Consider the following 26,537-nt stretch of genomic DNA (forward strand, 5'->3'; position numbering starts at 1 on the left):
AACGATGAATAAATATTTCTTTAAATTTTATGCAATATTTTTCTTATGTGACAAATCTTTTGACCTCGTATCCCTTTTAAATAAATTTTTATACGGGGTCCCGCCGAGGCACGCTGTGATTCTGTCTATTGGTTTGCAATCAAGTAATATATAGAAATAGAAATATTTACTTAATAAATATACGATTTACAAGATTTAGAATATCGTCGGTTAAATAGAAAAATGGCACTATTCAAAATGTTAATTTTTTACAAGACAAACATTTAAAGTTTTATAAAATATTTTTTCATTTAAAGTTTTAACCAAAATTTAGAAAGAAGTATTATTTATAATTTTAAAAGTATTTAGATAATGATTAAGACGGCGTGGTTAATTTAATTGATTTATATAATAGAAGGCATTTCTAGTTTCATATTTTGAAAAATGACATTTTTCTATTTAATCGACGATATATAACGCCTCAAAGGCACTTCCAAAGTCTTAATGTCTTTGTGAATAAAAAAAAAACTGTCACTGTCAATGTCAAATATCCAAACAAATGCGTCAAGCAATTGGGCGAGTCTTACCGTGGTGTCCCGTTTGTTTATCATTCTACTAATTGTATATTACTATATTTCTAACAAAATACACATTGTAAACACTAATTAGTTATTACATTTACTTGTAATTGGCTAATAGATAAGTTATGAATAGTACTTTCGTAATTAAGTGTGATTAAGTTATAGGAACTGTACTCCATTATTGTTATTTTCATATCGTGTTTAATAGTGTATATTTACACTATAAATCATGTCTGTAAGTGAAAAAGTGTCGCTCTCAGATGCTCTGAGCAATGTGGATGTTTTGGATGAGCTTACTTTGCCAGGTTTGTGAGTTTTTATAGTATTACTTGTATCATTGAATAGTGACAATCGTGCGTTGGAATTTCCGTCAATTATCATAGCAATTTACACCGTCGTTTTGTCGCTATTACTGCCTATCGACTCCCGGCTTCATACGAATGCAATAATTGTATAACTTAACTTGGGTTTAGGTGGATGTGGGAGTGGTTGAGCTATATGAAGTTATTATTGAGGACATCACTTTTTTTATTATCTTTCTTTTGTTTTCTGTGGTATTTTTGGGCCAAGTACATAGCAATGTAATATTTTTATGTGAATATACTAATATGAATTTCGGCCTAATCTGTTTATAGGAATTTTCTGACTATGCGGTATGTATTTCGAATTATATTACTAGGTTTATATAAGTCTATTTATTTACTACAGATGAGCAGCCATGCATCGAAGCTGCGCCATGCTCGATACTGTACCAGGCTAATTTTGACACCAACTTTGAGGACCGGAATGGATTCGTCACAGGAATCGCAAAATATATTGAGGAGGCTACAGTCCATGCCAATCTGGTAATCCTTCCAAGTCAATATCCCTTACAGTACTTTTTACTTTACATAAAAAAATTGTCATCACATTTTTTTTAATCTACCGCTCATTTGGAAAGCTGTCTCATCACAAAAAGAACAAGCAAGTTGCTCTTTTAAATAATTTTACTGTTACTTTACATTTACAGTTGAAGTGTATGAATACAAACTACCAAATAGCAATAATCGAATTAAATACTCAAATAGAGACAATATTAAATATACAACCAACTTTGTGAGTGGTTGAGTTATTAAATAAGAGTAAATCAGTCATAATGATTAGAGCAGACCTGTCCCCACAAGCAGCACTAGTTTACAATTAAAACTAATTCCATTAAATACTCAAATGGACAAAATATTAAATATACAACCAACTGGTTGAGTAACTAAATAAGAGTAAATCTGTAATAAGACCAGTCCCCACAAGCAGCACTAGTTTACGATTATGACAAACATATAATTGTTTGAATAAGTCTGGGTCTTTTCTATGTGTAATTTTCGAAAAAAAATATAATTGATTTAGAATCAGTTGTCTAGTAGATGGTGCTGCCTAAATTGTCAAAAAAAGTAAAGAAATAAAAAAAAACAAATTGTTTCCAGAATGAGCTGCTGGAAGAAGGCAACGCTCACGCCGTCATGCTGTATACGTGGCGGTGCTGCAGTCGCGCCATACCACAGCCGCGCTCCAACGAGCAGCCTGACCGCGTGCACATATACGAGAGGACAGTACAGGTGCTGGCACCTGAGGTGGACAAGTTACTGCAGTTCATGTATTTTCAGGTAAGACTGAGATTATTTTTTCTTTTTATTGTTACCTTTGTGGCCTGACTCCCCACCAACATGCTGGTCACTTTCATGAAGTGAGCAGCATGTTGGTGGCAGTTATCCTTTCGGCCAGTAGTCCTCCACTGGCGGAAGGGGGTGGTGTATCAGCGCCACAGTAGGCAGATTGCCGTCGTAGTGGACACAGGTCCACATAGACAATTGCAATATATTAGTATTATGAATGAACGATGTAATCCCGGCTGATTTTGGCGACTGTCAACTCTGCGACTAGACTAGGCGACTTATGTAGCCTATTTTGTGTGTAAAAATCCTCGCACATTGTGGGCATGAGAGCACACCGCTCATATTATTATAGCTGATAGCCGCAGGTGGTCGGGCTTTCAGTACTAGTCTTGTAATGTTAATTCATATGTATGTTAGTCTATAAGGTATTCATAATATGAGCTTGTCAAGTGCTTGGACCTGTAGCACTGCAACCTACATAGGTCTATCGTGCTCGCCCTACTCTTTTCAGAGTTCGCTGCCTAAACCCGTCAGGGACAAGAATTGAAGGATATTATAAAGAACAATGGTTTTTATCTCCTCAGGATAGAGTGTAGACTTTCCAAAGGAGATATTACGTTTATGCATGAGTGGGCTACAACCACATAGGATGTGTAGTGGCGTTTCACCTTCAGCTTGGCACAATCTGCATATTTTTGTTGCGCACAGGCCTAGATTAGCCATGTTTGTTCAATTTGCAGTGTCCAGTGAGGGCCCTAGTCATATTGATTTTACTTAGTAGCAATAGTTTATTGGAGTATTTGTTCGAGTAGCCCGTTATTGGGCCTTTTCTGTCAGAATGAGATGAATTTGTTAGCATTCCATGGATTCACTGCGGGTGCCAGGTCCGTCGTGTGGCAGAGAGGAGTGGTCTTATAGTTAGGGGGCGTAACCAAAGACATACGCGTTTGATTTTCATTCATAAAATATATCAATGTAGCTACATATTTTCTATTATATAAGGCTGATGATAGACACATTCATTTATAAAATATTCTCACGTCATCCTTCACTCGCCTTATAATATAATATCGCGGCTCTGTCCCATATGCATTTTTATTACAATTTATATCTTTCAATACACTAATTATTTGTTGAAGGTCTATTTTATTACATTTATTGCTACCGACCCCACACTTTCCTATCCTTGCGGTTTAAGATGAACATAACAGTTAGCCCATTTATAGGGGCAGGACTAGACCGTTATGTTGATCGACTCAAAATTGACGGCCTCGGTGGTCCGGTATTGCACACCGCCAATTTGATTCGGATTAGATTTCTCGCGCGTGAAAATTTAGGATTATATCTTAATGATATGAAAAAAAATTGTTCTAAAAATAAATGTTGGAGGTGGACAACCCTTATTCTTAGGGTATGAAAAATAGATAGTACTCGATTTTTAGACTTAATGAATATGCATATAAAATTTCATAAAAATCGGTCGCGTTTCGGATGAGTATGGTAACTAACTAACCCAATTTGTTCGTTACAGCGCAAGGCGATAGAGCGATTCTGTGCGGAGGTCCGCCGTCTCTGTCACGCTGAGAAGCGACGCGACTTCGTGTCGGAAGCGTATCTGCTAACGCTCGGCAAGTTTGTGAATATGTTCGCCGTGTTAGACGAACTGAAGAATATGAAGAGCTCTGTCAAAAATGATTACTCCACATACAGAAGGTATTTTTTTATGTATGATAATGGAATGGCACACCTATCAGTTAGATGGAGACTTTTAGTAAGGTGGATTAATAACACTATTGCTAGAAAGGTTAACTCCACATGGTTCCTCTTGGAAAACATTTTTTTTTTATACTACGATGGTGGCAATCAAGCATACGGCCCATCTGATCGTAAATGGTTTCCGTAGCCTATGAATGCCGGAAACACCAGGGGTAACGCGGCGCGTTGCCGACCCTTAAGAAACCTTAATATACCCTTCTTGAAAAACCCCATGCTGTAGTGTCGTGGGAAAACCTCGACAGAAAGTTTATTCCACAAACTAAATGTACGCGGGAGGAAGCTCCTCTGAAACCGCACTGTTCGGAACCACTTAGGTTCCAGTGTGTGGGGATGAATTCCCTGTCGATGGCGAGCGGTGCGGTGGTAAAAGGTGGCTGTCGGCATCATGTCGAACAATTCCTCAGAACACAGTCCGTTGTATAATCGGTAGAACACAAAAAGCGAAGCGATGTCTCGCCTCAAGCTAAGTAGCTCGATACCGCCAGAGAGATTGGGATCATGTTAAATTCTCAGTTTGAAAGAACAAAAGGAGCTTCCATTCCTTTCGAAATTGCCACGATGTGCTAACTAACTTGACCACATTCTCCTCTTATCATCCTTCAGTGGTGCCCCGCCAGCTTACACTGTTAGCGCAGGCAAGCACCATTTTGTTTTCTTACGGATGATAGTGGAATGGTGCACTCGTGAACGCTAACCGTATACCTTGGCGGGGCACCAGTGGAGGATGATAAGATGAGAATGAATACAGAATAAAAATTATTTTTTTCTATTTTTGCGTCCATAAAATGCAATATTATTATTATAATTTATAGCCTATTTGTTATACTGATGCATAAGCTATATTACTGTAAAGTTTCATCAAAATCCGTTCAGTAGTTTTTGAGTTAAAGAGTAACAAACACCCATACTCACAAACTTTCGCGTTTGTAGTATTATTAAGATACTGTTTTAAATATATGAAATATCGGGAACTCAATAAAAATAAAACTTGGGAAGATTTCGTGATTTACTAATTATACGTGTAATGATTATTGTTCCAGAGCGGCGCAATTCCTCAAAGTGATGTCGGATAGCCAGAGTCTTCAGGAGTCTCAGAATCTGTCGATGTTCCTCGCCACTCAGAACAAGATCAGGGACACTGTCAAAGATGCCCTGGAGAAGATCAATGGTGAGCAACCATGGATAAATTCATACTAGAGACGAACTTGTTAGTATTCCATGTATTCACGGTGCGGGTGCCGGGTCTATCCCGGGTGTAGGTTTTTTTTTTTAGTGTATGATAATGGAATGGTGGCTAGAGAGAGGATGATACGATGAACATGAGGTCAGGCAGTTAGCCCATCGTGACAAATTCACCAAGAATTCATCACGATGGTTTCCAGGGGGAACCACGCGGAGGTCGACCTAACATAGTACATTGTTAGCAATGTTACTAGATTGCTAACAATCCCCTTCCCCCTCGGGTGTAGGTTTAACTGGGTACTTTTTTCTTTTTTTTTATGGATGATATTGGAATGGTGCAACTATCTGTGCTAACGGTTGGCGGGGCACAAGTGGAGTATGAGGTATGAGGTCAGGTCAGTTAGCCCGTGACAAATTCACCAAGAATTTATCATGATGGTTTCTAGGGGAAACCGCGTGGAGTTCAACTCAACATGGAACATTACTAGCAATAAGATCATCAGTCTATATTACTAAGGGGATTGCCCTTTCCCCACTAAGGGGGCCCTTGTCGACGTACGACAACACTCACCTTCACCGCTCGTGTTTCCCTGCCCACACAAATCTGTAGGAGTCTGCTAGTGCAGCTTTAGATACACCTCTTATTAATTGTTTAACCAGTTGGTTATATATTCAATATTTTTTCTATTTGAATATTTAATTGAATTAGTGCTAATAGGTGGTTTGTATTCACACACTTAAACTTAAAAATGTTAAGTAATAATAAAATTATTTAAAAGAGCAACACGCAAGTTTCTTGCTCGAACTCGCTTGCTTTCCGAACGAGCGGTAGATTAAAAAATGTAGTGAATATTCAAAAGTGCTTCCAATATAAGTTTATTTGAATAAATGATTTTCTATTCTATTTCTATTCTGTTCTGGTATAGAATTTACTGCAGTTCTAGACAGGCCAAGATCGTTTAGAAGATTGTAGAGAGATTTCGCTGGTAAACCTCTCGCTGCCACTTCGACCGTATATAATTACACCACAAAGTCATTTTTTTGTTAATTCCTTATTCAAGAAGGGTATATTATGGTTTCTTGATGGTCGACAACACGCACGAGACAGTTCTGGTGTTTCAGACGTCCATAACCGTTTACCGTAGCTAAAATATCCTACATGAATAAACTGTTTTGATTTTATTTGATTTACCATCAGATGGTCCGTATGCTTGCTATAGTCGTAGTATGTAAAAAAAATGCAATAATGTATGTATATATTGTGTGTGTATATGTTTGTTATGTATATTGCTTAAAATACGTTTTGTTCGTAGGTTACGAAGAACTGTTAGCGGATGTCGTGAATATATGTGTACACATGTTCGAAACGAAGATGTACCTCACGCCCTCCGAGAAGCACATGCTGGTCAAGGTAACATTTACACCACTGTGTTGCTTATATGTAAATATTTATTATAGCCTTTATTCAGATCAACTTATACATTATTTTAAAACAAACATAAAACTTACCAAAAAGGAAAAAAATATTCTAGTATTTGATCTTTTTTAATTTCTGCAGATCTGTTTGCCAATCGACAAAGGCCTCCGATATTTAAATATGTATATCTTAGTCATAATAATATTATAAATGCGAAAGTTTGTGAGTATGGATGCATGTTTGTTACTCTATAACGCAAGAACTGAACGGATTTTGATAAAACTTTTTTAACTATTATTAACTTAAGAAAAGGGTAGGTACACATAATAAATATAATGTATATACATATATATATAAATACATTATATTTATTTTGTACATATTTATGTACAGATATATATGTATATACATATATTACCTATTAATATATATAATCTTATATATAAAATTCTTGTGTCACAGTTTTCGTTTCCATACTCCTCCGAAAAGGATTGACCGATTCTAATGAAATTTTGTGAGCGTATTGAGTAGGTCTGAGAATCGGCCAACATCTATTTTTCATCCCCTTAAATGTTAGGGGTGGTCCACCCCTAAATTTTTATTTTTATTTTTTAGACAAAATTTTTAGTTTCTATTTTTTTATGATACAACATACAAAAATACATACAATCCTAAATTTTCACCCTTCTATCATCAACCCCTATTTTTTTATAGCGTTTTTAATTTATATGGCAAAACAACGTTTGCCGGGACAGCTAGTAAAATATAAACATACATACACTTAATAATACACATACCTTCAGAAAGTATTAAGGGAACCATGAGACAAAGAGGACAATATGAACTTAAAGGGAAAGAAAATGGGACTTGACAGAGATTTTGAAACTGGCAAGTGACTGAATGCTCCGAATGCAGAGGGTCTTACTGTATAACGTTTTTTTTATTGTTGCATTACCTTCACGAACAGGTGATGGGCTTCGGACTGTTCCTCATGGACTCAGAGGTGTGCAACATCAACCGGCTGGACCAGAAGAAGAAGATACGACTCGACCGGATCGACAGGATTTTTAAGGTTACCTTAATTTTTTTTATTTGATGGTTCTGCATGTGTGTGATTTAATTAGAAATGGTTCAAATAAAACATTACAATCATAAGTAAAAACTTATTTAGTACAAAACGATATAGTGTAAGCTTCTTCAGATTTCTTAGGACTGGTTGTTCTTAGGAATGTTTATTCAAATATACTCAATACAAACACTTTTGAATAGTCATTTTTTTTTTATTCTACCACTCGGAACGCAGACTCATCACAAGAATGAGCAAGAACATTGTGAGTTGCTCTTTTGAATAAATGTTATTTTAAATAAATAAATACACAGTAACAGCTCTATGGATTTTAAGTTTTTTCTACAAAAACATTATTATCATTTACAAACCCTTCAATGTTATAATAAGCTTTTTTACGCGACATTTGTATCTCTTTTTTCGGGTAAATTTAATATAATAATAATAATAAAAACAATAAATATACTAAAGTTAGTGATAGAGATGATATCTCCTTAATGTACAGAATCTGGAAGTGGTGCCCCTGTTTGGTGACATGCAAATAGCACCGTTTAACTACATCAAGAGGTCCAAACACTACGATCCAAGCAAGTAAGTTGTAATATTTTATTTATCGTATCAAATCATTCAAAGGAAAATTTCGGGAACAGTATCTACTATAGAACTCTATCTAACCGTACTATTTGAAAAAAATATCAAGTAGAGTGTATATATAGCGAATATAACTTCACAATTTAAGTTCATAACGCACGCGTTCATGAGCTGTTTTATGTATAGAAAACCGGTGAAATTAGATCCACATTATGAGCAAATGCGTTGAAAAAATCATTTATATTCGCTTCAGAAAACATACCAAGGTCCGGCCGCTCAGAGTTTACGTTTCTGACAGGTCGGGATCGAATAGCGATGTAACTTTGAACTGGCGTACGTACATAGTTTTTAAAAGTCAAACCACATGAAACTACGCTGTTTCAAGGTTATTAGGTTACATCACTAAAAAAAAAAAGTTGATATAACCTTGAAACAGAGCTGTTTAATGTGATTTGACTAAAAAAAAAATTAAAAATTAAAAAAGTATTGTTTTTTGAAATCAGAATTACGATGTCCAAAATTACGTTTATTGTAAGTTGGAATAATTATGAAATTTTTAATGTTAACACTCGTTTATAGACACTGCACTTAGATATTTAGAATTTTGCCGTAAATTGTAGGTCAGTTCAAAGTTACATCGCCCATTCGATCCCGACCAGTCCGAAACCCAAATTCTGAGCGGCCGAACTGTAGACGCCCTACAAAACCGCGGCAAGCTCATCGCACTCGAAATACACTCGCGTTTTTTGTAAATTGATTTGCAATTATTTAAATCATAACGTTTATTTCACCAGGTGGCCATTATCGTCGAGTCCCAACCCGCCGTCCCCGCAAGCTGACCTGATGGTCCACCTGCCACAGATAAGGGAGGAGCACCAGAACTACATATCGGAGTTAGCCCGATACAGCAACGAAGTGAGTGAATTAATTACACTTTCGCACCAATAGACACCAGATTAGTCTATTTGGTCCTAGATGCTGACGACACAGAAGCTTATTTTGGCATTAAAAAGTAGCCTATGTTCTTTCTCAGAGTGTAGACCAGTGATTCCCTTTTTAGAGCCATGCCCCACCTTAGCCTTTCTAGAATTCTTAAACGTGAGAGCGAGACGGACAGACAGACAGAGTTGCATTTATAATATTAGTAAGGCACAACTGGCTAAAAATAAATTTCAACAACCATTCATAACCCTTTACAATTCTTTTTTACATTATAAAATAAAAGTGAGACAGAGTTACTTTCGCATTTATAATATTAATAAGGATCTACCGGCTTCATTACATAGTATAAAACAAAGTCGCTGTCGCTGTCTGTCCGTCACTATGTGTGCTTAAATCTTAAAAACTGCGCAACGGATTTTAAAATATATAAATTGTTTACTGTTGCCTGCGTGAACTGTTGGTGGTATTTCTGATAAGATATAGGTGTAAGTGTATGTTTTGATAAATCATTCCTAATATTATAAATGCGAAAGTAACTCTGTCTGTCTGTCTGTCTCGCATTCATGTCAAAACTACTGAACCGATTTAAATGAAATTTGGTATACAGATAGTCTAGACCCTGAGAACGGACATAGGCTACATTTTAATGCGAAAAAAGGGTTGGAAGGGGTTGGAAGGGGGGATGAAAGATTGTATGGAAGAATCGTCATTTTTTAAGCTAGAAGCTTAAGACTTATTTTTGAGGCTGTTGATTAAATATGAATAAATTTGACATTCAATATTTGTAAAGAAATTACCCTTAAGGGAGTAAAATAAAATAGGGGATGCAAGATTTTAGTCGATTCGTCATTTTTGAAACTAAAACGATGAAACTTTTTTATTTGACTTATATTGAGTTAGGTTATTAAATATTATTTCATTATTTACGCAGACGAAGTCGCGGGTACAGCTAGTGATGGATAAAATACATAGGTGAAATAGTATAGTATGGACAGTTATACACTGGAAATTTGGTATTCTAATAGAAATTTCTTAAGTTTTAGTTTTCAAGGAGGTATATGTACACTCTCCTTTAGGGTTAGGTTTATGACCTACTTATGTATGTACACTCTCCTTTAGGTTTAGGTTTATGACCTACTTATGTATGTACACTCTCCTTTAGGGTTAGGTTGAGAACCTGGGACCTTATAATGATACAGCTGAGAGAAAATATTTCGGCATTACATATGATTTTACACGTGTCGCTTTTAAGCGCAGCTGCAGGTAACGACGGCTCGAAGATCGCGCAGCTGCGGGTCTAATGTTACACGTGCCGTGCGATAAGGATTCTAGGAAGTGGATTGTGGCACGTGTAGAAACTGTGTTGCTACAAGTTAAAACTAGCTACTCGCCACGGCTACGCACGGGTGTACATGTATTATACATATAAATCTTCCTCTCGAATCACTGTCTATTAAACGACCTCGGTGATCTAGCGGTCCTCGCACGGCACAAACATTTGTATTCATGAGTATGATTGTTTGTATCGGTCTGGGTATTTTTTATGTATAATATGTATGTATTTACGAAAAAAAAAAACATATATGTATTTGTATCAGTTGTCAAGTACCCATAACACAAGCTTTAGGTAGTTTAATTTGGGTCTAGATGGCGCTGTGTGAATTGTACAGAGATTATTTATTTATTTATTAAAAAAACCGCTTCAAAATTTGTTGCACAGTTTTAAAGATTTAAGCATGCATAGGGACAGACAGCCACAGCGACTTGTTTTATACACAGCTTGTTTTATACTATGTAATGATGATGATGATGAGGTGTGTGGGGCGGTGGCAGGTGACGACGACGTTCAAGGAGGCGGGCTCGGACGCGGAGAACCGCGCCGTGTCGGAGCTGTGCCTGCGCGGGCTGCAGCTGCTGTCCTCGTGGTGCTCCGTGCTCACCGAGCTCTGCTCCTGGAAGCTGCTGCACCCCACCGACCACGCCACCAACCAGCGCTGCCCGCCCGACGCCGAGGAGTACGAGCGGGTCACTACACTTTGTTTCATTTTCACCCCCCTCCGATCGATCCCCCGTCCGATTCAAGCGGGGATCGAAATTACGACGGACCGAAAGTCATATCCGTCCAGCGGGAGTTAGCTTTTAGCCGCTCCGTAAGTTCTTTGATCTGTATTAGCCCCCTATCGTCTGGTGATGCTGTAGAGGTCAGCTGCGGCCAGCATTAGAGTAATCCGAAAAAAAAATTCACTATCCCATCAGCCCGTTGTAGCGTATATGAGTCTGCTGTGACCCATACACTTTGGATGCTATGATGCTGTATAAATAATAAGTATATTCTTGTATTTTGATCATATGGTAATAGTACTGAAATTAAACAAAATAATATTAATTCATAAATTTATTTCAACTGTTGTTTCTTCAGGCTACAAGATATAATTACACTTCGGAAGAGAAATTCGCCATGATCGAAGTGATAGCAATGATCAAGGGCCTCCAAGTGCTGATGGCGCGGATGGAGACGGTCTTCGCTGATGCGGCCAGGAGGTCCATATATGCGGAGCTGCAGGATTTTGTCCAGTTGGTACTCAGGGAGCCACTTAGGAAGGCGATCAAGAACAAGAAGGATTTGATCAGAAGGTAGGTGGTTAAGAAAATATATTTTTGGTTTCTCTCCTGGATACCTTAAATAGTAGTAATAATTTGTTTAATCCGGAGTTTATACCGGTGCAAAGGGGCCTCGAGGCTCCAAAATACACCCGTCTAGGGGTGTAAAATGTGCCATTTTAAGGTGCTTACTGTGTATATTAGAATAGAGGTTCCTACCTGTACTCTCTGGAGGGCGAGGGGGGGGGGGGGGGGTCGATATGTGGATGCGTCGGTTGATACAACATGCCCCCTCATTTCCTGTTTATTTTAGGATTCAAGGCTCCAAACTGCATCCCCTTGGAGTGGGGGACGGATGGTTCGGTTGATTTGACATCTTTCCCACCAATTTAATGTGTATATTAGTATAAAGCCCCCATTCTGCACTCTTTGAGGGGAGCGGATGGCCCGGTTGATTCAACATTTATACCTCCCTCAACCGTCAGCATCGTGGCGTCCGTGCGGGAGACGTGCGGCGACTGGGCGCGCGGCTGCGAGCCGCAGCAGGACCCCGCACTGCGCGGCAAGAAGGACCACGACGCCAGCTTCGCGCTCAAGGTGCCCCGCAGGAACGTAGGTACGTAAGAGCTGCGGGCCAGCAGACGGTGCAAGAAGGCCAGCAGCCCCGCAGGAACGTAGGTAAGAGCTGCGGGCCAGCAGACGGTAGGACCCCGCACTGCGCGGCAAGAAGGACCACGACGCCAGCTTCGCGCTCAAGGTGCCCCGCAGGAACGTAGGTACGTGCGCGAGCTGCGGGCCAGCAGGCGGTAGGACCCCGCACTAGCGGCAAGAAGGACCACGACGCCAGCTTCGCGCTCAAGGTGCCCCGCAGGAACGTAGGTAAGAGCTGCGGGCCAGCAGACGGTAGGACCCCGCACTGCGCGGCAAGAAGGGGGCCAGCAGGAACTGCGCGGCCGGGCCAGCAGACGGTAGGACCCCGCACTGCGCGGCAAGAAGGACCACGACGCCAGCTTCGCGCTCAAGGTGCCCCGCAGGAACGTAGGTACGTGCGCGAGCTGCGGGCCAGCAGGCGGTAGGACCCTCGTTAGCGACGAGAAATCATTTGAGATTACAAAAAGTTAAATTCTAATTTTCTCTACAACATTTTTGTTATTTAACCCTTCGAACGTTTTGACACAGATCTGTGCACCCCTCTTAGACCGGATTACCGCCTTATTACAGATCTGCGCCCGCGAAACCGTGACTTCTTTTTAATCAATTTTATCCCTATTTAAAACAAAATAAGTTTGAAACGCATTTGAAAAAATACAGCTGGCGCGCGCATACCACCTTTTCACTTTCGGTCGCAGCGACAGACGACGAACATTCGAAAGGTTAAATAAAGAAAAAATATTTATCGGGCCGCATCAATTCAAGCAGCGGGTCGCTGGTGGACGCAGACCATGGTTTGGACAGCGCTGATCTGTATAATGGAGATGTAACATAGAGCAAAACGCAGGAGTAACAAATTCATGACCATTTCCAGGTCCGTCGTCGACCCAGCTGTACATGGTCCGCACACAGCTGGAAGCGCTGATCTCCGACAAGTCTGGAGGCAGGAGGACGTTGCGCAAAGACCTGGACGCTGCCACGCTTCAGCAGATCGAGACGTTCCACCGCCAGAGCTTCTATTGGACGTACCTACTCAATTTGTCAGGTTAGTGATTGTAAATTCTTGACAGATTGTAATTGTAGAAAGATTTGTAAAAAGGAAGAAGGTGATAATAATGTTTTAGAAGTTTAACTTAAAATTCATAGCGCTCACAATATTATTTGCACAAAGATCGAGTGCGTAGTGGTTTATATGTTGATTGTTGCACGCCTGATCCTTAATAACCCGTTCGATTGTACACTACCCAAGCATTGATGAAATAGGATTAAGGTCTTAATACATTAAAAAAAAGTTATAATATGTATTAAAATGACGTAAATATGTATTACTACCAAAAAACATATTTTAATAGAAAAAATATTTTAAAATACAAATTTCATTAGTAGCTATAGTATAAATATATAGTTTGTTGAAAAAAATATTAAATATAGTGTCCTAAATATAGGACAGCGGGAAGGAATGGGTTAATATGTATATACTTGGAACAATGTTTATTTTAAAGAGCAACAGGCAAGTTTCTTGTTCGTTCTACTTTTGATTAATCATATTTTTTTAAATTTTACCAGTCATTTGGACGATAGACTCATCAGAGGAAGAGTGAGCAAGAAACTTGCATATATCTTTTTTAAATAAATGTTGTTCAGATATTATAAAGATCCGTCAGTCGGGAGTGGATCTTCAGTTCGCTCAGTTAGATTCAATTTAACTCCATAAGTCCTTCCTTTCGTTTGGAGTGCCATCTGCACTAGCCCCCTATGGTCTGGTGAAGTTGGAAAGGCCAGTTGCGGCCAACAGCTTTAGAATAGTTTGAAAAAATCTTATTATAAGTAACAATATATTGTTTTGTCCACAGATTCTCTACAAAAGTGTTGTGACCTCTCACAGCTGTGGTACAGGGAGTTCTATTTGGAGATGACTATGGGGAGGAAAGTCAATGTGAGTATAAACTATATTACACACAGACACTTCAATTAATTATTTGTGTAGATTTATAAAGTTTTTGATATCATATAAAGAAAGTAATTAATTCGAAAGGTATTTTTAAAAAATAACTAATAAACCGACCCCACCATCTAGCAGAAATTGGCCTCCAGCCGCTCCATAAGTCCTTCAGAAGGTTTGTTCCCGTACATAGTTATAAAATGTTAGAGCAAAATGATAGTTTAAAAATACTACAGTGCATTTACAATAAAAATGTAATCATTAAATAAAAGAGACATACAAAAATAGCATGTATTGTTTTCCATACACAGAAATGCACGGTCCGCCATCAACACAACGAGGAGTGCAACGACCTGATCACCATGGAGAAGCGCATTCAGTTCCCCATAGACATGTCCATGCCGTGGATCCTCACCGACCACATTCTGCGCAGCAAGGAGCCCGCCATGATGGAGTGAGTTACTTTTTTTTGTCCCAAGCACCATATTACTATACCATAAAATTCTTATATGTTTTGGTCCTTAAAATCGGATAATATTTTTATATATTTAAGCCTACTAATCTTGGTCCATATTATACAAAAATATCTAAGAGAAAAAAGTATCTAAATAATAAAACAAATCTAATATATAAAATTCTCGTGTCACAGATTTCGTGTTTATACTCCTCCAAAACAGTTTTACCGATTTTGATGATATTTTATTGTATATAGTCTAGGTATGAGAACAGGTTTATAACTAATTTTTATACCCCTAAGCGTTAAGGGTTAAACTTTTATCAATTTTTCGAAAAATATCCATAATATCATAAGAAATGATCCATATTATAAAAAAATAATTATTTTTATTTTTTTATATTATGGATTAAAAAATACACACAACCCTAAATTTTCACCCTTCTATCACCAACCCCTATTTTTTAATACCGATTTTAATTTATAAGGCAAAACAACGTTTGCCGGGTCAGCTAGTAAATAAATAAACAATAAAAGTAATTTGTGCAAGAGCGAACTTGTTTTATATCTCTATTTCTAAGAAACACTATTTTATATCTCTATTTTTATACATAGATTATTTTAATTATAGCCTGTATATTATTCTTATATGTAAGCTATATTACTGTAAAGTTTCATCAAAATCCGTTCACTAGTTTTTTCGTGAAAGAGTAACAAACATCCATTCATACTGACAAATTTCGCATTTATAATATTAGTAATTAATTATTTGAATAAGGGCGTGCACAATAGATATATACGGGTCGCAGTGCTGACAATAACGCAAACTACCAATAAAAAAAACAATATTTGCAGATACGTGCTGTACCCACTCGACTTGTACAACGACTCCGCACAGTATGCGCTGACGGTGTTCCGCAAACAGTTTCTTTACGACGAGGTGGAGGCGGAAGTCAACTTGTGCTTCGACCAGTTCGTCTACAAGTTGTCGGAGCAGGTGTACGCGCACTACAAGCAGTTGGCTTCCAGGTGAGTCATGTGCCACACGCCCTAGAGTTTAACTATACGGCTCCTAAGAATATCCTTCAATTCTTGTCCCTTACGGGTCCAGGTAGCGAACTTTAAGAAAGAGCAAGCGCAATAGATCTATGTAGGTCGCAGTACTACATGTTCATGCACCTGACAATAGCCCAAACAACCCAATAAAAACAAAATTACACGGCTTCACACGGGAGATATTTGAGTTCTAATCTGGCCAAAAGATTTTATACTTAGTAATGGAAACCTATAAATCTAGTTTATTCTAAAGAAGATAGTAGGTTCGCCACCTACCAAAAAAGAATATGATATCATAGAGAGTCAGCATACGATATATTAATATTATTATGTTTTTCTCCTCCAATACATCCCCCGTCCAATTCAGACGGGGTCCGAACGGCGGCCTGAGCCAAGGTTCGAACCCCTAACGATGCTCTCAGACTGAAATCGTATCAGTGGAGGGAGTTGTCCTTCAGATGAAGGATGAAGATGTAAGATTCAGATGAAATTAATGATCGATCTCCCGTCTAATTCAAACTGGGATCCAAATTACGACGGCCTGAGCCCAGGTTCGAAACCATAGCGGTGCCCTCAGATTAAAGTCGTATCGATCAAGTGGAAGTTAGCCTTCAGCCGCTCCATAAGTCCTTCCTTTGGTTTGGAGTGCCATCTGCACTCGCCCCCCATCATCCGGTGAAGCTGTAAAGGCCAGTATCAGAATAGTCCGAAAAAAACTTATATACGTTTTCTGTGCAGTATGTTGCTAGACAAGCGATATCGCGCGGAATGTGCCGCTCGTGGCGCCAGCACCGGCGGTGGTGCGGGAAGATATGCGTCTCTACTCAGACAGCGCCACGTGGCGTTACTAGGCCGGCATGTGGATCTCTGCGCGCTGGTATGTTGGTTTATCTATTTTATTTTTTTTATTTTTACGACTATTTTTTTTATTATGTGGCAGTAAAATACATACAGCCTTTTCACCCTTCTGCCACCAACCCCTATTTTTAATAGTGATATAAGTGCTTAAATTTATATGTCAAAACACAACAAACGTTAGTCGGGACAGCTAGTTTACGCTATAAAAAAATGTGACGGCAGGTGGGCCAGCGGATCAATGCGGACATGCACCGCGCCCTGGAAGCGGCCGTAGCCAAGTTCGAAGCCGGAGACATCACCGGGATAGTGGTATGTATAGCAATGTAATTTAATAATAATAATCTCAGGACAGTTCACACAGCGCCATCTAGACCCAAGTTCAGCTAGCTAAAGCTTGTGTTATGGGTACTAGATAACAGATACAAATACATAGATATATTTTTTTCGTAAATATATTCATATTATACATAGAAAACACCTAGATCGATACAAACAATCATACTCATGAATACAAATGTTTGTACCTTGCGAAAACATCGTAATGAAATCCACGACCATCAGAAGTGAAGCGCGTTAAACCGCTAGATCACCGAGGCCGTCGAAGATTGTGAAAATCTGTGTGTGTGTGTGTGTATTCTGTTCAAGTTCTATCAAATTGAGAAATTAAAAAATCATTTATTCGTGTAGGACATTTTAGCCGCTTATGAACGTCAAATATTTTGTATTATAATGTTTCCTTACCGCCCATTTCAGTATTCAATTGAGAAGAACTGGCAATAAACTCAATTGAATTACTTTTTATTTTAAAAACCATTTTATTAACAATGTGTATTTATGTCTAACATTAAATGAAAATCTCGTGCATGAACAACTATTGCCATGCACGATCGTCATTGAAGTAATCGTTTAGTGAGTGATAGGCTTTACTCAGTAAATTAAGTCCGTCAATTGAACCGGAATATAAAGACTAGACACAGTAAGAATTTTCAGTTTTATCAAATAAACCATTGTATTCTTAGGAGTTGGAGGGGCTGATCGCTGTGAACCGTCTGTGCCACAAACTCCTCAGCCGGTACCTGACACTGGACGAGTTCGAGGCGATACTCCGTGAATCTGATCATGGGGTCCTAGCGCCGTACGGTAGCATCACACTCCACGTCTTCTGGGAGCTCAACTACGATTTCCTGCCCAACTACTGCTACAACGCTGCAACGGATCGGTACGTATATTTATTGTAAAATGGCAAGCTTACGGCTCGCCTGATAGCAAATGATAATTGTTATCTGTTGGGGGTGTGACAAAAAACATTTCTAATTGTTAATTTATAAAAACTATTATTTAGTTTTTATTAATTAACTAGCTACTCGCCCCGGCTACGCACGGGTATACATGTATTATATATATAAACCTACCTCTTGAATCACTCTACCTATTTAAAACAAACCGCTACAAAATCAGTTGCGTTTTTTTAAAGATTAGAAAGATAAGCATACATAGGCACGGACAGACAGTGACAGCGACTTTGTTTTATACTATGTACTATGTAATGATGATAAAACTTTCTGGGATTTCTTTACACGTTAAGGATGATTTTGGTGATGAATTCGATGATGGTTTTAATGATGATATCACCGTCGTCATTATAAGCATTACCTGCATCTAGATCGACAAAAGTTACTACCAATATTAATTGGAATAAAAAACAAGCTAAAGGCCCAACTGACGGTAAATAAATACCATCGTATATATACATTGGTATCACAGGGCCGGTGGCCGGTTAGATACTGGTCGGTAGGGAAAAAATATTAATACAAAAACTTTACGTTCATAAGCGACAAAACTGTCCTACATGAATAAATGGTTGATTGATGTCATGCCACAGTACACGGTAATTTCGCTGCCATATCTCACTTTTCAACCGAATAACAACTACTTATGTAGCAAGAAACTTGGATAGAAATACGTGCTATCTTAGTACCAATGAGTGAAAGTTTTTCTTTGAGTATTTTTACCCTTGCGACGATAAGTATAAGGACGACTTCCTGCCGGCAGGGTCTAAGAGTAAATTTTTCGTATGAATATATTTCCCTTGCATCTATAAATATAAAACAAGCGAGGACTCGTTGCCAGCAGGGTTATGATTCCCCGCTCTCTGCTGCGATGTCCTCTCTCCGTCCGTTTTCATGCGACGGTAACGCTTTTTCGTGACCGAAAAATCTCAATACATCCCGTCTATATAGAAGTACAACTACAAAGAAATATGACGGATAACCCTTGGACAGGTTCGTGCGCTGCCGTGGCATCCAGTTCGCGCCGGCCGTGACGCGAGAGAGAGCACCACAGGCAGGACACGCGCTACTGTGGGGCTCCAAGCAGCTCGCACTAGCGTACTCCACGCAGTACGCGCAGTACGCAGGTGAGGCAGGACACGCACTACCGTGGGGCTCCAAGCAGCTCGCACTAGCGTACTCCACGCAGTACGCGCAGTACGCAGGTGAGGCAGGACACGCGCTACCGTGGGGCTCCAGCTCGCACTAGCGTACTCCACGCAGTACGCGCAGTACGCAGGTGAGGCAGGACACGCACTACCGTGGGGCTCCAGCTCGCACTAGCGTACTCCACGCAGTACGCGCAGTACGCAGGTGAGGCAGGACACGCACTACCGTGGGGCTCCAGCTCGCACTAGCGTACTCCACGAAGTCAAGTAGTAGTCCACTGCCATCTATGCTCCTTCAGGCAGGTGTCAAGCATTGCCGCAGCTTCCAGTTCGGCAGTACACAGAGGAACCAGTACACATTGACAACTTTACGAAGGTGGTGTCGCAACTGCTACTGCTGCTCTGCTCGTTACTGACTCTCCCCGTGTCCCCAGGGTTCGTGGGCCCGCAGCACCTGCACGCGCTGGTGCGGCTGCTGGGCTACCAGGGCGTGGCGGTGGTGGTGTCGCAGCTGCTGGGCGTGGCTGGCGGTCTGCTGCACGGCTCGCTGGCTCAGTTCACACGCGCACTGTCCTCCGCCATGCCGCGACACTGCAAGCTGCCCAGATACGACTACGGCTCCAACGGTCAGTACCTTTACCACCATTATTTACCTTTACACGTACGTCCTTTCACGCAGGAGCGAATGTACAAGTAAATGTAGACGAGAAAACCGTGCTCGCAGAAAATTCGCGCATCAATCTCGTGCGCTCCACCTTTGAGGATCCGTGGATAAACTTATTCACAAATATACATAGCAGTTGTTAGGTGTATATACGGCCTCCTCACCGATTACGTTTTTAATAATAGTTGTTGTCAAAAATACTGATTGACATTATTGACATTATTATCTCACCATCTCAACACAAAAGAACCCCACCACAACAGCTGTGTTGGCAGTTCAATCAATTTGATGATCATTTTCTATGTGATAGGCGATTTGCGAGTGAAAGACCATACGTGTAAATAAATTGGAATGAAGGAGTTTATTTGCGAAATATTGGTACAGTATATAAGATGTTACATTAAAATTTGATCAGCAATATTTATATTCATAACTAGAAAGAAATGAGCGTACATGTAAAGGCAGATATAAACTAGATTTGTTACAGGTGTGTGATTTACACACCAGGTTACATGTTGCGTGGAGCGCGATAATTCTTATAAACCGTACCTTAACCGATCAGGATTTCTTTGAGTGGTAAACGATGGAGGCCCGAAGGTCGACCTTCCATGAAATTTTGGTCTCGATCGGTCAAGTTTCGGAGGAGTATCGTTACAAAGAGTGCAATTCTGATCTCTAAGATCGCTCCGTGCTTCGCGCTCCGCTCAATTACTATATTGGTGTTTTGACACAGGTGTTTTGGGCTACTACCACGCGCAGCTGACCGACATCGTGCAATATCCCGACGCGCGGACAGAACTGTTCCACTCGTTCAGAGAGCTCGGCAACATTATACTATTCTGCATGCTCATAGAACAGGTACGGGTTCAATTCTCAATTATTATTTTTATACTCGAATGGTAAACAAGCCTAATCGAATCCTAAATTCTGATGGTAATTTTTTTTTATTTCTTCAGTCTTCGGCTTTGACATAGGAAGGATTTGGTTTGGCATCTGCTGTCTGCTATCGAAATTCCTCTGGTATTCCACCAGAGGAATTATACAAATGGATCGCTAGTTTTTTGTCTGACAGATGCATCAAAACCGTGGTAGACGGTAGTTGCTCCGATAGCATGGACATTAACGCTGGCGTCCCGCAAGGCTCTGTTCTATGCCCGACACTGTTTCTGCTGCATATCAATGATTTGTTAACCACAGTTAATATTCATTGCAACTGTTAAATCATATTTACTGAGCAAAGTCTATTACTCTCTAAACTATTACTTGAATGACGATTGTACATGGCAATAGTTGTTCATGTACGGGATTTTCATTTAATGTTAGATACCTATATAAATAAACATTGTAAATAAACTGGCTTATAAAAAAAATATTCAATTGAGTTTCTTGCCAGTTCTTCTCAATTGAATCTATACACTGAACTGGACGGTAGGGAAAAAAATATAATATAATAAAAAATACGTTCATAATAAAAAGTCCTACATGAATAAATGAATTTGAATTTGCTATGTGGATGACAGTACTAGGGACGCATAATTAAGTATTTTTGTCAGTTGTCTAGTACTTATAACACAAACTCTGCTTTGTTTGGGACTAGATGGCGCTGTGTAATTTGTCCTGGATTATTATTATTATTATTATTATTTACCTACAGGCGCTCAGTCAGGAGGAAGTGACGGACTTACTGCATGCGGCGCCGTTCCAGAACATTCTACCGCGCGCGTATACAGCGGGTGAGTCCCTATGTTCGATATACTTAGTTTTTTTATATTCAATAATGTCTTGATAATTACGGCGACCCGTCGAATTGTTTCACCATTTCGTGCGTGTCCCGGAACTGGTAAACACACACACTCTGTCTGATGTTATTAAATAGTTTCCACAGTTTCGTTCACTTTAATTTGCAATTTGAATTAATTATTGAGAAAAAACACTCACGGCCGCGTTCTTGATGTTCAAGCAACAGTGACGGTCAACTGAAGAGAAAAGGCCACACGTCCTATGTGGTTTAGGACTTGTAGTGGCGTTTCCTCTTCAGTTTGGCAAAATCTGCAGATTTTTACAGGACCTGTAGTGGCGTTTCCTCTATAGTTTGGCAAAATCTGCAGATTTTTGTTGTGCACAGGCCTAGGTTTATCATATGTTAAACTTGGTAGTCCAGAGAGGTATTATCCACAGAGGGTGAGAAACCGGAGACGAAGCAGAAGCGTCTAGAAGCCAAGTATTCGGCGCTGCAAATAGTTCAGAACGTGGACAAGTACGGCACCGCCAAGGTATGACAATTATAACCTTTTGTTTATCATCTGAAACAGCAAACAAGATCATGATGAATTTCTTGGTGAGTGGTGACCAGTTTTTTTTATTACTAAGCAACAATCATTTATAGGTCTTAATTCATATCCATAAACAGTTTGTTGCGATTGTATGAGCCTGGGAACTGAACTAGGCACGAGGCCTGTGTCTCAGTAGACCAGTACTCACTCCTTGGTTGTGCGGTGATACAAAGGTTTACACAATAAGGTCTAATAGAAATAGAAATAGAAATAATCTTTATTCAAATAAACTCATTAGAAGCATATTTTGATTCTACCACTCATTCCATCACAAGAAGAATGAGCAAGAAACTAATGACATGACGAATGTATACGACGATATAGCGACGGCCTCGCTGGTCTTGTGTTTAGTAAATGACTTTATTTACAATGGTCGCGGTTTCGATTCCTCGCACGGTATAAATATTTATGACTGTTTGTATAGGTCTGGGTGTTTTCTATGTACGTTATGCGGTGTGCTAAACCGATAAACAACAATATATGTAATGGATGCCATTATCTTTCCATTAATGTATGTATGACAATGGAATGGTGCAATTTATATTAGTGCTCTGTGAGTTTTTAGCTTCATTAGAAGAGGTATCTAATGAAGCTAAAAACTCACAGGGCACTAATATTAATATTTGTATTGTGCGAGAAATTGAACCCGTGACAATTAGAAATAGTAGTTGTATGCATTCCAAAAATATTTTTGGATATAAAAAACTTTTAGAAAAAGTTTTGATAGAAAATACATACCCCTAAGTGATAAGGGTGGTTCGCTTAGGGGTATGCATATTGTGAGTGCAATGAAGTATATATACTTAGTTCTGTTGGGTGGTTACGATGTGCGTGTGTCTGTCCCGCGAGCAGCAGGGCCAGCTGTCCCGGGAGGGCGACCTGCTGACCCGGGAGCGGCTGTGCTGCGGGCTGTCGCTGTTCTCGGTGGTGCTGCGGAGGCTGCGGGGCTTCCTCTCCGGCCCCGAGTGGCCCGCGCCCCCCGCCGCGCCGCACCACGCCCCGCTCCACGCTGACGACACGCTCGAGTTCCACAGGTACCCGGGGCCGTGACCATAATAAATAAAACAAAATATGCCCATTGAGTTCCACAAGTACCCAGGGCAGTGGCGAATAGAAAAGAGTTCCATACGTATTCAGGGCAGTGAAACTAGTTCCATAGGTGACCGGAGTAGTAACAACTAGAAAACAAAATATAAAATAACCCTTTAGGTCCACATGTACTCATGGTAGTAAAAATTAAAAAAAAAAAAGAGTTATATTAACTCTTAAGTTTCACATATACCAGAGGCAGTAAAAATTAAAATATATACATATATATTTAACCCTCGAGTTCCACAGGTACCCAGTACTGTGAAAACTAAACAAAACACAAAATGAACAAGTAAATTCCAGTAGAATCAATAAAAAACAACAACCAAAAGAAAACCTTGTCAAAGTTACGAGAAAATCGATAAAAACGAAGAAAATTACACATTCTCATGATACAATTCATATTTATGTCAAATTTTATCAAGGTCCTTTCAGCCTCTTAGGATAGTAGTGAATAGAACATGTCATACACAAAACATATATAAATGTTTATAATTTTAGGACACCAACTAAGTGAGCCCTTCTTTAAATAACAATTAATCATTATTGAAGATCATGTATATGTATATATTTGTATAAATTCACTATTTGTTACTGTACTTTTGTTAATTAATTTCATATTCTATGTTAACTTTATGTGTATTTGCCTTTATATGTAGTGATGACAAGAAAATTTCAATTTATTAGAAGTTTTTTAAAAATGTTTAGTCTGTTGTTATTAGTGAAAGCCCGTCAGTGGCTTAGTATGACGTCTATATAGATTTTATTTAAGATGTACTTAAATAGCCTTGGTTTTCTTTTAATAAATAATTAAATAAATTGATTGATTGATTAATAATTAAATAATATTAATGTGCATTTTTATTAATTTATAGGCTGTGGTCCGCCCTACAATTCTTGTACTGCATACCAGTTGGCGAAACTCAGTTTACTGTTGAGTAAGTAGAGTATATAATTTATAAAATTCTCGTTACACATACTCCTCAGTAGATCTGGGAATATATATAAAATTCTTATTTGTGCAAAAACTTTAGGGATCCATATGAAAACTTTGTTGATGTAACCCAACATGTGAAAAACATATCAAAAAAATCTTATATCGCGGAAATTATTGACAATAGAGTAAACTATTTTTAATACCCTCCTAGTGATGAGATAGTGATTTTTTTCGGACTTATTATTCAGAATATTGTAAACACATATGGTTGTACCAGATTTATAAAGTAAAGAATACGAGCTGGGTTTCTTGTCAGTTCTTCTCATCTCGAAATCATTCCGAACTGATGGCAGATTTGACATATCAATATAAAGTCTGAGGGCACTGCTAGGGGCTCGAACCTCGGCTCAGGCCGTCGTAATTTCGATCTCCGTTTGATTTGGATGGGGGATCAATAGAAGGGGGGACATTAAAGTGACAACGGTGATCAGGCTCAAAAAATTTAGAAAATGTTTGAACAAAATTTTTTTTATTATTCCCCATTAAAAGTACATATAACCCTACGTTTTCGACCTTCAACCATCAATCATTACATCACACTGCGCTACCACTCCACGATTACCTTTTACCATCAACAGGGCCATAATTACCATTCCAGTGACATAAAATATGTGATATCTCCCAGGGAGCTGTTCGGCGAGGGTCTCCACTGGGCTGGCTGCACCATCATCGCCCTGCTGGGCCAGCAGCGCAGGTTCGAAGCCCTGGACTACTGTTATCACATACTTCGGGTGCAGCGCGTCGACGGCAAGGATGAGAACGTTAAAGGCATTGTGAGTGTATATTTATAATTGTACATGCATATACAATCACCATCATCGTCGTCGTCATCATCACCGTCATCATCATCACCGTCATCATCATCATCATCATCATCATCAGCCCACTGCAGTCTACTGTTGGACAAAGGCCTCTTCTAAAGCATGCAACAGGGCGATCTTCAGCCCTTCTCGTCTAGTTATTACCCGAAAGCATTTGGTTAGCTCCTATAGTGCATCTGCTAAAGGTGATATATCCTATATGGCAGGGACTGCCGACGTCTCTCGGACTAATTTTTGGTTTGAAATCGTTTGGATTCTTTTACTGGAGAGTCAGTCAGAAATATAAAATTACACACAGTTTTTAGTGTCGGACTCACTCGGTTCGGCATTCAAGATTGAAAACAACGAGGATAATAGAATAGAAATATTTTTTATTCAATACAACTTAATATGAGAGCTTTTGAATGGTCATATATATGTATATTTTTTTTATTCTACCGCTCAATGGAAACGCAAATTCATTACAACTAGAACCAGGACAAAACTTGCGTGTTCCTCGTTTAAATAAATGTTGTACATAATTATATATTTAGAATTTAAAGGCACTCTCAATTGTATTTTTAACTTTTATATTCTACTAGCTACTCGCCCCGGCTTCGCACGGGTGTACACGTATTATATTTATAAACCATCGTCTTGAATCACTCTTATCTATTAAACAAACCGCTTCAAAATACGTTGCGTAATTTTAAGATTTAAGCATACATTGGGACGGACAGACAGCGACAGCGACTTTGTTTTATACTATGTAATGATCCATTAAAGAAATAAATTCTGTTGCCAGCCCCTGAAGAGGATGGTGGACCGCATCAGACGGTTCCAGGTCCTCAACTCGCAGATCTTCGGCATCCTGGCGCGTCACCTTACCACCGAGGACGAGCGGACCGCCGTCGAACATGTGCGCTGCTTCCCGCCGCCGAGTGCGCCACATTGAACCTTAACTATATATATATATGTATAAGGTCAATAATATATTTCACATCTCAGATCAAATGGAAACAAAATATTCTAGCTCCTAACTCCATATATTAAGGTCTATATTTAATTCACATATAAAATCAAATATTGTGAGAAAATACATTTACAATCCATTCTGCCTCTAGCTCCTAACTCCATACATATAAGGTCCATAATGCAATTCACATTTCAGGAGAATTGCTGGTGAAAAGTGTCAATAAATTTCGAAACAACGTTTTAAATTTATTCAGCCTCTACCTCACTAGACAGGCTTACATCTGATGGTCGCGGGTTCGATTCTTCGCGCGGTACAAACATTTGTATTCATGAGTATGATTGTATCAGTCTAGGTGTTTTTTATGTATTATGTAAAAAAATCAAATAAAATATGAGTTTAAAATTTATTTTATACTATCTGTGCCCGTGGTTTCACCTACATGCAATTTATAGCTTGTTATTCTGATGTATAAGCTATATTATTGTAAAGTTTCACA

At 39.2% G+C, this 26,537-nt stretch overlaps 1 protein-coding gene across 1 annotated transcript; it reads left to right on the top strand.

The window, feature by feature from the left end:
• The first annotated feature begins 547 nt into the window (after nt 1-547).
• Nucleotides 548-26,157, top strand: LOC131849017 (cytoplasmic FMR1-interacting protein). The gene is made up of 28 exons (XM_059198993.1): nt 548-865; nt 1,269-1,405; nt 2,021-2,200; nt 3,741-3,922; nt 5,026-5,153; nt 6,481-6,578; nt 7,552-7,656; nt 8,156-8,241; nt 9,036-9,156; nt 11,017-11,208; nt 11,603-11,817; nt 12,270-12,400; nt 13,310-13,480; nt 14,289-14,371; nt 14,689-14,831; nt 15,687-15,860; nt 16,626-16,764; nt 16,968-17,054; nt 17,765-17,964; nt 19,028-19,239; nt 19,617-19,808; nt 20,580-20,704; nt 21,501-21,579; nt 22,025-22,119; nt 23,032-23,213; nt 24,144-24,206; nt 24,891-25,038; nt 25,871-26,157. Exons 1-28 carry the CDS (start codon nt 790-792, stop codon nt 26,018-26,020), a joined length of 3,894 nt encoding a protein of 1,297 aa, XP_059054976.1. The 5' UTR covers nt 548-789; the 3' UTR covers nt 26,021-26,157.
• The last annotated feature ends 380 nt before the right edge of the window (nt 26,158-26,537 follow it).

This window comes from Achroia grisella, unplaced genomic scaffold (assembly GCF_030625045.1).
Source record: "Achroia grisella isolate CSIRO2021 unplaced genomic scaffold, CSIRO_AGI_Agris_v1 utg628, whole genome shotgun sequence".
NCBI lineage: Eukaryota > Metazoa > Arthropoda > Insecta > Lepidoptera > Pyralidae > Achroia > Achroia grisella.

What these genes read in the sequence shown, in the direction of transcription:
- LOC131849017 (XM_059198993.1), top strand. Translation starts at nt 790, where the DNA reads ATGTCTGTAAGTGAAAAAGTGTCGCTCTCAGATGCTCTGAGCAATGTG. An exon ending in TACAAGCAGTTGGCTTCCAG is followed by an intron (nt 15,861 to 16,625) that starts GTGAGTCATGTG and finishes TTTTCTGTGCAG; the next exon opens with TATGTTGCTAGACAAGCGAT. An exon ending in ATGAGAACGTTAAAGGCATT is followed by an intron (nt 25,039 to 25,870) that starts GTGAGTGTATAT and finishes TTCTGTTGCCAG; the next exon opens with CCCCTGAAGAGGATGGTGGA.